This window comes from Gymnoscopelus braueri (genome assembly GCF_963280865.1).
Source record: "Gymnoscopelus braueri genome assembly, chromosome: 2".
In the NCBI taxonomy this organism is placed as follows: Eukaryota; Metazoa; Chordata; class Actinopteri; order Myctophiformes; family Myctophidae; genus Gymnoscopelus; species Gymnoscopelus braueri.
Genome location: NC_137604.1, coordinates 53,969,067 through 53,982,958, shown reverse-complemented (window position 1 = coordinate 53,982,958; position 13,892 = coordinate 53,969,067). Strand labels below are relative to the sequence as shown.

At 40.3% G+C, this 13,892-nt stretch overlaps 1 protein-coding gene across 1 annotated transcript; it reads left to right on the top strand.

Moving 5' to 3' along the window:
* The first annotated feature begins 5,285 nt into the window (after positions 1 to 5,285).
* LOC308075318 (cell adhesion molecule CEACAM6-like) lies at positions 5,286 to 10,483 on the top strand. Its single transcript, XM_080415129.1, has 6 exons — positions 5,286 to 5,415; positions 6,187 to 6,432; positions 6,697 to 6,957; positions 8,566 to 8,653; positions 8,749 to 8,797; positions 9,390 to 10,483. The coding sequence occupies exons 1-6, from the start codon at positions 5,304 to 5,306 to the stop codon at positions 9,552 to 9,554; spliced, it is 921 nt and encodes a 306-aa protein (XP_080271255.1). The 5' UTR covers positions 5,286 to 5,303; the 3' UTR covers positions 9,555 to 10,483.
* Positions 10,484 to 13,892: the final 3,409 nt, after the last annotated feature.

Genomic DNA, 13,892 nt, shown 5'->3' with positions numbered 1-13,892 from the left:
TCTATAAGCCTTGATTGGGAGCTTTTAAAAAGTTACAGTGTCCTATTGCTATATGATACGTTTTAGCAGTCAATTCTATTCTCTTTATTATATTATAGACTATGGAGAGCATTCATATTGCAAAGTCATATTACATTTCATTATATAAATGTACCAATGAAACTGCACGAATAAAGTTATGCTATGTCATTTTGTGTAATTCTTCATGGTTGACTATATACTCTAGAGATTGGTATTACATTTACTCAAGTACTGTCCTAAAGTACAATTAATTTGAGGTACTTTTACTTTACTTGAGTATTTGCTATTTTCAATACTTTTACTTATACTCCACTATACATACTGTACATGCTGTATAGGCCCATAAGTCAACAGCTTCATTCCTCTAATGGTGTGTATGAGCACCTTTCTTTTATCATATTACAGAGTATGTTACAAAAAAAAAGGAAAAGAGCATGAACCACAACTCAAGAGAGTCTGCTTTCCTTCTTTAAAAACAAAAAAGTAGTAATAAAATTAGTACAAAAAATTATTTAAAGTAATAGCGGCTTTTCATCTTGAGAAAGCTGCACAAGCATGGAATGTGAGAGCACTCTGAAAGGAAACACTAAAAAGATCACAAGCAAGTCCTTATAGTTTCTCTTATTTATTGATGACCCAACAATAACAGCAGTCCAGAAAACTGACGTTTCGGGCCATGGCCTTCCCCAGCGTGATTATTCACGCAAGTAAAAAAAAGACTAAAACTTTTTTTTAAGCTAGTGTTTAATGTCAAGAATAGAGCTATAAAAGCACACATCACATGCATGTGCTCTGCTGGCTTCGTTCTTTTTACACAGCTGATCATTGCATGCACTAGTGCATGCAATGATCACCAAACCTCTTTGCCGAAAATCTTACAACAAAAAAATCTTACAACAAAATCTTACACAACGCCTCACAGTGTACAGTTCAATACAAGGTCTGCTAAGAGGATTTTAAACCCAAGAAAGCCTATGGCTTGTTTCCATTGGGGTCCTTTGTACTCAATTCATCAAAACATTTAATGACAGACAAATATACACTACTATGCAAAACATCATATAAGCAGTTAGAAATTGGACACTGATTTTCAACAAATGCTTTGGACAGGTTTCAACTCTTGCTAAGTTTCTATGCATCACGAAGCTTCCTCTAAATGATGATTTCCTGTGTTTGCTATTATAATGTGATCTAGTTGACATGTTAGGCCCATGCTATTGTTACATGCATGATGCAGAGGTTTTGAAAGTGAAACTGGCCAAAGTCACTGCACCTGTTTGAGGTTTCCACCCGACAGAGACGGAATCGTTCTAGCTCTCTCTCATCATATTTCTCATCCATCATACTCCTTTGCGTGAGCTGAATGGTATCCGTATCCGGTATTAACCTCGGTGGTATCAATCCAAGTTGCCTGCATACTCTGTAAGTTAGTTTACTCCTTTTTGAAAAGCAACATTCTTTCGGAGATTCAAATACCACATTGAACTATGACTGAGTAAAAGGGCCTCTTATGCCTAAATCTTTTAGGCATTTTTGACAAGGGTAGGGACTAGGGAGAGAGCATACATACAGAGAAGAAAGCACCGTTGTTGATAAATGATATTGTAATATTTCCTCGTATGTACATTATCCACCAGCTAATGTGTTTCAATTCCTCTGAAGCCTTCAACCGAGAGGAGAGGCTTAACTATGAATGTTGGAGGAGCAACACATGGATTTGTGCTCTTCTTTTTTACTCTACCAGGTATTGTACATTTATATTTATTAAATGTTTTAAAGAGTGTCTGCTTAAATTTGAAATTAGAACCATGGTTTGATTTGTAAGAAAATAAATAAATGTGGGGGACATTTTCTTACCCATTTAAGCCCATACTTCGTTCGTCATACAATAGGTGTCAGAGTGAAACACCTTGTGAGGTTACAATCATTTTTTAACAGAATGTTTTTTGGTTTTTTGTCAGTTTGAAAATCGTTGAAAAATTCGAACAAATTCTGACAAATTTGCCTAAATTGGAGCCAGGGTTAATGTGGTTAACATGAATGTTTAATTAAATTGTAACATAAATATATCAGAAATAAATGCTGTCTAAAAGGAAATACATGTGTTTAATTATGTCTGACCAATACAGTAAATGAGTTAAATGAAAATGTTTACTATATATGGATAAACAAAGCAAGCTGTTAGAGAACAGGTCTGGTACAGCATTTAACGCCATCTCAAATCAAACATAATACACTATAATGTGTTTAATAAGAGTTCAGAATGTACAATGACAGTGAAGATACCAGTATGTGAAGCTACAGGATACATTTGACCTCATGAACTGAATAAAGTATCATCATTACTGCTTTTAGCTTGTCTCTGACAAAAAAAGGCTTGAAATTTTAAAATACTGTTCTTTAGAAATGTTTTAAGTCAGTGGTTGTTTGGGAGACATTTTGAATCTGTTGTCTTCACTTTGACTACAGATGCTGAAATATTTAATTTCCATAAAGCTCTATTCACCATGCAGTCTTTTTTTAAAGATTCTTCTTTTGGGGCTTTTTATGCCTTTAATTTAGTGAAAGTAGGCTGACAGGAAATGGGGAGAGAGATGGGGGGGGGGGGGGAGTAGAACCCGCGGCACACTGTCAGGCTGGCATTGCAGCCTAGGGTGCCTGGACCGTCACGCCACGTCCCAGGCCCACCATGCAGTCATATGCAAAGATTAAAATGTATTTTAGATAGCATGCCATTTAGACAGATGCGACCTGGCATGCTATAGTTTGTATAGTTTCAATGTATATATTGGGTAAAATGCAGAGGACAAATTTCACGTATGTAAAAATATACAGTGACAAATAATTAATTACATCTTACATTACATTACATATCATTATTTTTTTGTCTCTGCCAGGCCGAAGGCGTGGCCGAGACTATGTTTTGCGCCCTGTCCGTCCTTCCGTCCAAGTGTGTGTCTGTCTGTCTTAGAGCAGCTAATCTCTGGCACCGTTGGCCAGATCGCAGCGAAACTGTGCACACACACTCCCTGGATGACAGAGCAGAAGCTCTGCTTTTTTCAGATCGGCCTGTTATAGTGCCACCAGGAGGCCGTTTTTTTTTTATGTAACTCCTACAGATTTTGTCCAAACATCACGCAAATCGGTACACAGTATCTCTATAGTCAAGTGATCAAGGCGGATCTGTCCGTTTTTTCATATTTCAACCTGATTGGCTAACATGGGCTTCTAGTCCGGAGGATTGAGACGAAAATCGTTAACTTTTTCATAAAAGCATGAAACTTGGTACACTTATACAGTTTGGGCCCCTGAACATTTTCAGATATGGAGCAATCGCAAAAACGCCCCCTGGTGGCCATGGAGGCCATTTTACTTTCCGCCATAACCAAATAATGTATTTTGCATCATAACTCTTCAACCAAACATGATAATACAGAATAAGTGATGTCTACACGTGTATGTTTTGATGGTCAATGATTACAATAATATCATGTACAACATCATAAACTGTTCAGGTAAATAGGTAATGGTCAATTCAATCACGTTGTTTGTGTCCAAGTAGCTCAGTTAGTAGAGCACTCGCCTTTGGATCACAAGGTTCTGGGTTTGATCCCAAAGAACCTTGGCGTATGAGTAGCAAGGCAAAGTTTGCAGGATTGATTGATCGGTTTTAAACAGAACTAGAAAAAGTGCTCCTCGGAGCACAGGTCTCCGCCAGGTCAGGTAGGTTATTGTGGGCCAGCAATGTTCGGAATTCGCCAATCAGGATGGGATCTAAAAAATCGGACGGAACCATCTTAATCGCTTGACTATAGAGATAATGTGTACCGATTTGCATGATGTTTGGACAAAATTTGTAAGAGTAAAATAAAAAAGAAAAGTGTTGCAAAAATCTAGAATAGGGCAATGTTAAAAGGGTGGCTTTTGTTCCTCAACGTAGTGCAAATGTACGAGCAAAGTTTCACCGCAATCAGGCGCTGCGTTCATGATTTGCGGCATTTTGTTCAAAACGGGCCACTCCTGCAAACTTTAGATGTCAATCTTAGCCAATCAGGATGGAATATGAAAAATCAAACAGATCCTTCTTGATCGCATGACCATAGAGATCATGTGCACCGATTTGCGTGAAATTTAGATTAAATCTGAAGGCTTAATATAAAACAAAAGGATTTACATAAGTCGGCCTACTGGTGGCGCTATAAAAGGCAAATGTGAAAAATGCAGGGCAAAGGTTTTTCCTTGGCCTCTAGAGAGTGTGCATACAAAGTTTTACACAGATTGGTGCAGTTATACTGTAGGTAAAAACACGAATCGGCCTGTTAAAGCTCCACCATGAGGCTGATTTGAAGCATTTCAAGTTGCATTTCTTCCTCGGCCAAATGGGATTGTGTGTGTGCAAGATTTGTTGAAAGCCTACTGTACAAAGTGGGAACACTGTGAGCCCCCACCTCACGTCTAAAATATACTTTTTGGCCAGAAAAGAAAATATTTCACCGGAAGGAAGAATCTGGTCAATAGGAAAATTCCATTGACCAGATCTGTAGAGGGCACTGTGGAGTAACCAAAAACATGTTTTAATTCCGGTGAAATATATTTTTAATTAATTAATTGAAACAAAAATAAAAACAACAAATTAACAATGCAACTAAATAATAAGAAATATAATTAAATAAAAAATCACATGTTGAATACAGTATTTCAACTATCACTGAGCTGATCGGCTATGTGCACAGGCGTGCACGTGCGCATGCCGTCGCATGGCACGCACGTGACGTCATAAAATAGAGCCCCCCTAGCTCAAAAATCCACAGCTCATCACTGGTCTAGTGTGAAAAATGGCATCCAGGGAGTGTGTGTGCACAGTTTCGCTGCGATCAAGCCAACGGTGCCAGAGATTAGCTGTACACAGACAGAATGAATATAATGCATTATAAATGCGATTATAATGCATTATAGACCCGAAGTAAAGTGTTACATCTTGAAGTGGAACATCTTCTGTCCTCTAACTATGACAATGATTACAGTATATGTTCTGTGTTACAGTGATACAGTGTGGAGATGGCTGGGGAGTAACATACAACTCTCATCATGTGTGCGCCATTAGGGGATCAACTGTGCAAATAAGCTGCACCTACAGTTACCCATCCAATGCAGGTTACGAAGTCACAAACAGATTTTGGTTCACTAAATCAAAGAATCATCATTATATAGATATGTCCCAGGACTCTGAGTATGCAGGTCGTGTGCAGTACCACTGTGATGAAAGGGACAGCTGTACCCTGATGATTAGAGACCTGAGAGAGACTGATTCAACAGAATACATGTTCAGGTTCATTACAAACAAAACAGATGGGAAATATTATGGTAGACCTGGAGTCAAATTGGTTGTCACAGGTAACTATTTCATTAGGTGCTCCATCAGTGCATTCTGTTTAACATCTAGGAAATACGTGTGTGTGTGTGTGTGTGTGTCTTTGTCTGTGTCTGTGTCTGTGTCTGTGTCTGTGTCTGTGTCTGTGTCTGTGTGTGTGTGTGTGTGTGTGTGTGTGTGTGTGTGTGTGTGTGTGTGTGTGTGTGTGTGTGTGTGTGTGTGTGTGTGTGTGTGCGCGTGCGTGCGTGCGTGCGTGCGTGCGTGCGTGCGTGCGTGCGTGCGTGCGTGCGTGCGTGCGTGCGTGCGAGCGAGTGAATGAATAAATAAATATTTTGGATGAATATTTTATTTTAGTGTCTGGATAATTTCTTGACCCATCCCACATCAGACACACCAATTAAAACTAAAAACATAAAAATTCCAGTCCACACCCAGCCAGCAACTCATAATAGAACCTGATTTTGAAAAAGACACATACAGTAGGCCTACATACATTCATAGAGACCTGCACATAGAATATATAAAGTTAATAAAAATGAAAGTTCATCTATTATAACTTATAAGTCAACCTTCTCCTCCTATCCCACGCTTTAAGATAGATATTCTGAAAATGCAAAAATATAACAAAAAAGAAATTCAATTAAAGCACCATTCTCATATCTATCAGCACAATTCTGACTGTCACAGGTACTGTTGAACAGAAACAGAAGCACACATCCCCGTAGTAAGTAAATTAATATTGTGACTTTAATAATCATGATGTTTCTATTTTATTTATTCATGGCACCCTCTAGACCTGCAGGTGACATTGACTCCTCCCACAGTGACAGAAGGACAGAAGGTGACACTGACCTGTAAGACCAACTGTAACAACCCCACCTACATCTGGTACCGCAACGGACAGAATCTAAACCTCACAGAGAGACAACAGAACTATGTGGTTCTAGACCCAGTCAGCAGTCATCATGCAGGAGAATACTCCTGTGCTGTTAAAGGTCAAGAGGATGTCAGAGCTCCAGAAGAAACTCTCACTGTCAGATGTGAGTTGTTTTTAAGTTGTGCTGTTCATGCTTTGAACCTCAAATCACAGTTGTATTTGTTTTGTGACTGTGGCCTGATACTCAGCATACAAAATGATTAAATGAATGAAGAATATAATGATTAATACAGTACACCAACTACTTTATCGATCATTGAACATGTTTGAGGTTGTTTGGCATGCTCCACAGTGATTACCAATCCTGCCAATTATTTTCTTTTCTTCTTTATTTAAAGTTAATCTATGTTAAAATCATGTTCTGCAGATGGTCCGAAGAATGCTTCATTATCAGTGAGACCCTCTGCTGTGATACAGGAGGGTAGACCAGTGACTCTGACTTGTGAAAGTGATGCCAACCCGAAAGAATTGTACACCTGGTACAAGGAGAACACAATACTGCATCAGGGACCAGATGAAACGTATAACTTCTCCTCCATCAGCTCTAAGGACAGTGGGACGTACCATTGTCAATCTTCAAATAAATATGGACACTTAAACTCATCATTCGTCTTTATAGATGTCCAATGTAAGTAGATAAAACATTTTCATTTTACCCACGGTCAGGATAAAAAGCCTGGAAATTATGGCTACTGTATAGATAAAGTCTTTTGACAAATAATAATATAAAAATGATATAAATAAAAACTACTAGAAGTTCGGCGCCGCTTGCCGTAGGGTCCACTTCGCATCGCACATCCACCTCACAGCCACCTCACAGCTACGTTGCACCAGTGATCCAACTGCTATGGGCATACAGTGGAGAAGAAATGCAGCTGCTTATTATTCAACGTGTTGCTCTCTGTGTTTTTGTTATCAACTCACTACCCCTCCCCCATTGTGTACAGCCCTGTAGGTACTACTCACGCAAGGTGTGTGCGTTTGAGAGAGAGACCATTTTATAAAAGTAGCCCAAAGTCACTTATAAGTAGCGGACATGGCAACGCTGTGCTGAATATCGGTCTCAAAAGTAGGCCAAAGTTGCTTATAGCGGACATGGCAACACACACTCCTCATACATAGACAGCTCCGCCTCCAACACCGGCTGAGGTACACAAACTGATTTTAGCTGTTCATAAACGCAGCGGTTCTTGTATTCTTGTATTTGTTTTACTGTGGATAAGGTTAGAAATAAGTTAAGGATTAGCCATAGTTTCACTGAGGTTAAGTTTAGGAATAAGGTTAGGTTTTGGCACCATTTTACTGAGGTTACGTTTAGGAATAAGGTTACGTTTAGGCATATAGTTTACTGAGGTTACGTTTAGGAATACCAGGTGAATACCGCCGGATTTGCCCCGGCGACTGTGTTTTGGGGTGAGCGTTTTGGTATGCCTTGTGTCGACAAAGACAAAGTCTAGGCACGCATAGCAGAGCCACGCACACGCTCACACACCCACACACACCCATAGACAGCAGAGGAAAAGTTATAAAGAGAAAGTGTGGAGTTAGTTGGGGCATGTGTCTGCTGTGAGACTGGCCACAACACTGACGCCAAACTCCATGGGTGGCGTCGACGCGTCGTCCATTATAGTAGCAGGATGTCGATTAAAAAACTTCCAGCAGCATATTCCAGGGGTGCAGCCATGGGTGGGCCTGGGTGGGCCGTGGCCCACCCACATAGAAAGCTGGCCCACCCAATCGATTTTGCAACAAAACATTTTTTGGGGGATTTTTTGTTTTTTAATTTTTTTATATATTTCTTTTATAACAAATCGGTAAAATCTGGCAAAAATATGAATTAAATAACATAACCCTAACCTAACCTTAACCCTAACCCTAACCCTAACCCTAACCCTAAAACTGAAATAAAGTAACAAAAGAACGCCCAAAAACGCCCAAAATCCACAAAAAAAACGAATCTTCGCGCGCGTGCACAGGCCCACTCGCTCCTGCCTAGGCCCAGCCTAGCGTTCTGGCTGCGCCACTGGCATATTCCAATAACAGGTTCCCAATGATTCTATTTTAATATTATTTTTGTGTGTTCTTTTCTCAAATATCTTTCAACAGCTAGATTTCCGTCAACAAATTGGATACATGTTGGATGGCTGATTTCCCATTTTTCATTAGCAGATCCATAGATTCCTATGTAAGTCAGCCTCTCATTGTCAGTGTTTTAATTTGAGCGTCTGATCCCCAGCACCATGGTTCTCAGGAGCTGCAGCTGCAGGAATCTGCGTAGCTGTTCTCCTGGCCATCATGTCCGTCTTCATCTTACTGTGGATCAGGTGATATACTGTACATTTAGCTTTTCCTTTACACTTTGGTCAAATTCAATGAGGTAAATCACAGATTGACTTAAAACTGTGTTTCTCTTCCATAGAAGACAGAGAGCCTCCAGGCAGCCAGACAGGGGAGAACCAGCAGTTCAGGTATAGTAGCCCTCTGCTCTTAAAGGAGAATACCGGACAAATTAAGTGTTGTCTTTGATGTCTCGTTACTCACCTACCGACGTGAAAAGTGGCGTTCTTTTTTTCCATAGATTCCCCTGTCGTCATTTTTTAAACCCCCTCCGTTGTCATAATGGGAGCGCGTGGGTTAGGGAGATTCGTCTATTGTAACCGATGCAAAGTTGTTTTTTTCTCTACTGCTAGTCATTGTGGAGTCTCATGATAGTCAAACATGCGCTGAAAATTCCTGCGAGGCCACCGTTAATGGCGAACGATTTAACACTGGATGCTTGTTTCTTTCCAGAACCTGGCAACTCGTGTTGCCAGGTTCTGGAAACAAGCAACCAGTGTTAAGTCGTTATAATACAATAATGCAACGTCCTGCTGCCTCCTGCATTATGTGCAATTTAAAAACAGGTGGTACGCAGGACTGTTGAGTGATTTTCAGCGAGCGCTTCCACACTCCAATGCTCCATGCTACTCAATGTTTTGCCACTCATTCTAGATGAGGGGGGTGTGTCCCGGTGGAAAAGTGACGCATGTGCATACTCTCTATATGTTTATATCTCCCCAGTTCAACACTGACCCAGCAAAAATCTCAGCTGTGGCCAGTTGCGGCTCTGCCTCTACAGAACAGATGGACTCTAATCCTGTTTATGAGAGCATCTCAGCTGTGGCCAGTTGCAGCTCTGACTCCACAGAAGAGAATGACTCTGATCCTGTTTATGGGAACATCTGAGCTATGGCCAGTTGCGGCTCTGCCTGCAGAAGAGAATGACTCTGATCCTGTTTATGGGAACATCTGAGCTATGGCCAGTTGCAGCTCTGCCTCTACAGGGATGCAAATACATATAGGCCTACGGTGACAAAAGAGAGACTATTCAAGTCCATTTCTGCCAATGTGATGAAAAAAAATAATGACAGTTTCTTGTGATAAAGACAGACTGCCTTGCCCACTTTACCTTTATAGCCTCACCTGTTCCATAACATTTCTCATGATTACATTGTGTTTTCTGTTTACCATATGCATTCTTATCATACTACTTATTTCAGCAGGACTTTTTGTTACAGATCTGTACAGATTTACATTTTGTTACAGCCTCATGGTCAACACCAAACACTTGTTTAATATAATGCTAGCTACAAGGTAATCAGGGAGTTTGTAATCACATCTTGACCTAGATCAATACATCAACATTCATTTCATATTCATTTCCTTTTACAAATAACACAGATACAATTGGTTGGTGGAAACATAACCCCTATTAATCTCAGTTTAAAGCATCATTACTAAACAAACACACATAGTTGCCATATCCTCTTCCTGGTCTGAGGATCTGAAAAGAGTAACAAAAGACCACAGTGCTCCTTATATAGAGAGGTATGGTAATTGGGACATACCACTTGTCAGGGGAGTGTGTATTTTTCTGTGTAATATACATTATGGCTGAAAAGAGTTATGTTGCTAAAAACATGATTAATACTTACCTTGTGGATGATAATGATTTCTTTAAGGTTTGGGAAATGTTTTCTTTGTTGTTTTTCACTAGTGACTAGGTGAAGGTATTGAGTGAACCTGTCCTTTAAGTGGTTGGTGCCACTAAGCAGAGGCCGAGGTTAAATTATTTTTGTCAGTCTGTTCTCAAGCATGAGTCAGCTGCTGAAGAGCTCTGCCCTTAAACTCAATCTGTCAGAGTCAGTTATTCTCTAGACTGGACTGTTTGCTTGCTTGAAAGCATGTACGTTTATTGTTTTGTATTTTTTTAATTGCATTTTTTAAAAACTATTTCTTTAACCTTATTTTTGGAACCTTATTGAAAATAAATCTGGATTATTTAAACATTTGGTTTGTCCATTCTGTCCACCTAGCCCTCATCAGAACGAACTATTTTACATTTCTCCAAATGGGGCATTTATACAGCACATTTTTCCAAACGTTACATTACATTACATTACATCGTCATTTAGCAGACGCTTTTATCCAAAGCGACTTACAATAAGTGCATTCAACATAAGTAGGGAACAAAACTACTAATCACCAGAAGCATTAAGTGCATTCTACAATGTGCATAACATTCAACCGTTTGCCCACCAACGTCAGAGGCAACCATGCAAGGAACCACCCAGCTCATCAGAAGCAGTTAGGGTTGAGCTGGATTTTGACTGCAGCTTTAGCACCACACTACACCACACAACACCACACCACACCACACCACACCACACCACACCACACCACATCTAAATATCTACCGTTTCCATTACACAAAAGTACCCCCTCTCAAATCCACAGATATGAGTAGCAGACCCCGGTCATTGACACTCCTTTGTAATGTAGACATAGGTTGAGGTCATTGATTCTGGCCTAACAATGTAATGTAGATGAGGGGCCAACTGTCCTCTGTGTATTCCGACCAACTGTGTACTCCGGCTATTGGTAAGAACTAAATGGACCCTTATAACTGTGATTATAATACAATAGAAATTATAATGTATTACAACTATTCTAATTATATTACACTATAATGGATTATACTGTAACAGTGATTATAATACAATATAATCTATTATCATGTATTACAACTATGATCCTGGTCTAAATAAAAAGTCAGTGAGTGATCAGTCATTATGAAGTGTTTGGCCCTGTTTGGCCTAGCTCAGACCTACTCTGGAGTGGTGCCAAAATAGGCACTCATTTCAGACCCCCTTGACACCACTAAGCCCAGGTCCTTCTAATGGAAATGGCGGCACAAACCGGCAGTGTGGTGTGGTGTGGTGTGGTGTGGTGTGGTGTGGTGTGGTGTGGTGTGGTGTGGTGTGGTGTGGTGTGGTGTGATGAGTGGTGTGGTGTGGTGTGGTGTGGTGTGGTGTGGTGTGGTGTGGTGTGGTGTGGTGTGGTGTGGTGTGGTGTGGTGTGGTGTGGTGTGGTGTGGTGTGGTGTGGTGTGGTGTGGTGTGGTGTGATGAGTGGTGTGGTGTGGTGTGGTGTGGTGTGGTGTGGTGTGGTGTGGTGTGGTGTGGTGTGGTGTGGTGTGGTGTGGTGTGGTGTGATGAGTGGTGTGGTGTGGTGTGGTGTGGTGTGGTGTGGTGTGGTGTGGTGTGGTGTGGTGTGGTGTGGTGTGGTGTGGTGTGGTGTGGTGTGGTGTGGTGTGGTGTGGTGTGGTGTGGTGTGGTGTGATGAGTGGTGTGGTGTGGTGTGGTGTGGTGTGGTGTGGTGTGGTGAGGTGAGGTGAGGTGAGGTGTGGTGCCATGCCAGTGGAAATTCAAAGACACAAAGCCAGGAGCAGCCGGGGATCGAACTGCGGGAATCTTACGATTCTAAGAGAGCACTAGTTCCTAAGCCCGATCCTGCAAAACATTGTAATGATAAACTTTAACAAAAATATATATAATTTCGTGTCATTTTTCATGGTTGACTACACCCTGAGATTTCTAGTATGATGATTTCACCGTAATTATTTGACCAATGAAAATTCACTATACTTTGGTTTCATTGGGACACTTTCAATGTAACCAAATGCAATTCAAAGATACAAGAAACCCTGATAAACTGAAGAACAAGATTGTATATGAGTTTTAAAGGCAAGTCTTAATGACACCACTCCAGTAAATTAGTCTACCTCTTTACACAGTGCATTGCATGTGTGCTTGCTTGAGGCTGGGATTGTTGAAGCACACAGCAGATAAAGGCCAGCATTCAACCTACAGTGTCTTACTTCCTGCATCACCAATCTGTTCCCTCTACCAAGGACAAGAGAAAAGAGAAATGAAAACAAAACATGCAGAAACCTAGAAAGACAGCCACCCAGTGGTGTAAAGTAACTAGTAGCCTACATGTACTCAAGTACTGTACTTAAGTACACATTTGAGGTACTTTTACTGTACTTGAGTATTTTCAATTTTCAATACTTTTACTTCTACTCCACTGTACATCTCACAGGCAAATATAATTATTTGAAAACTTTAGTTACTTTGTAGATTTTGATTATTATTACAAAACCACTTCAGACCTATATATATACTTTGGCATTTTGAAATTAGCCAATCTAGAGCCAAGCTTTGCGAAGAGTTGTGAACTTGTAGATCTGCTATTTTCAAAGGATTTGTATACATTTTATACATTTGAAAACTTGTGAAATGGGACCTTCTGCATAATGAGTACTTTTGGTACTTAAATTCCATTTTGATAACAATACTTTTGTACTTTTACTCAAGTAAATGTTGAATACCAAACTTGTACTTGTAACAGATTATTTCTACAATAGGGTAATGATACTTTTACTTAAGTAAAAAATGTGAGTACTTCTTCCATCACTGCAGCCACCTCAGCCTGACAGCCCCTGAGGTGGCTGCCCTCCACCCACCAGCCTCCACCTTTGAAGTTTCACACTGGGTGTGGCACTATTATAGGGCTCACATATTTTCTAGCACTCTGTATCCAACAATGTAGCGTGAAAATATGTATAGCTATCAATAACAGTAGTGCTAGTCAAGGTTTAAAAAATTTATTTGATTTAACAGATGTTTTAAAGATCAGCAATACTGCACAAAATATCTGCACAGATTATTGCTATGAACACAGGATAGAGACTGAGATGCACTGACTTATGATAAGCGTTTTGAGGCTTTTCTGGACGACACGCAAGAGAAAATGTGTGAGTGTGACCAGGGTTAGATCAGCTATTTTCGGCTAATGTTCCCCAGAATGGAGATGCTAAGGTTCAAGTAAAACAAACAAACAATCCAATCAATCGCACATAGATTTGGCGGCCCCCCTGTAGTAACTCTGAGGACCCCCCAGGTGACCCGGACCCCCTGTTGAAGAGCCCTGCACTAGTGGAACACCCTCAACTGTGTGTCCATGTGTCTGTCCCGTGTGGACAATGTCTGCGTGGATTGATTGATTGACTAATTGATTGATTGATTGATTGATTGATTGATTGAATACTTTATTACCAAAAACAAAAGCATACGAAAGTACAGTTCAATACAAGGTCTGCTAAGAGGATTTTAAACCCAAGAAAGTCTATGGCTTGTTTGGGGTCCTTTGTACTCAATTCATCGAAACATTTAATGACAGA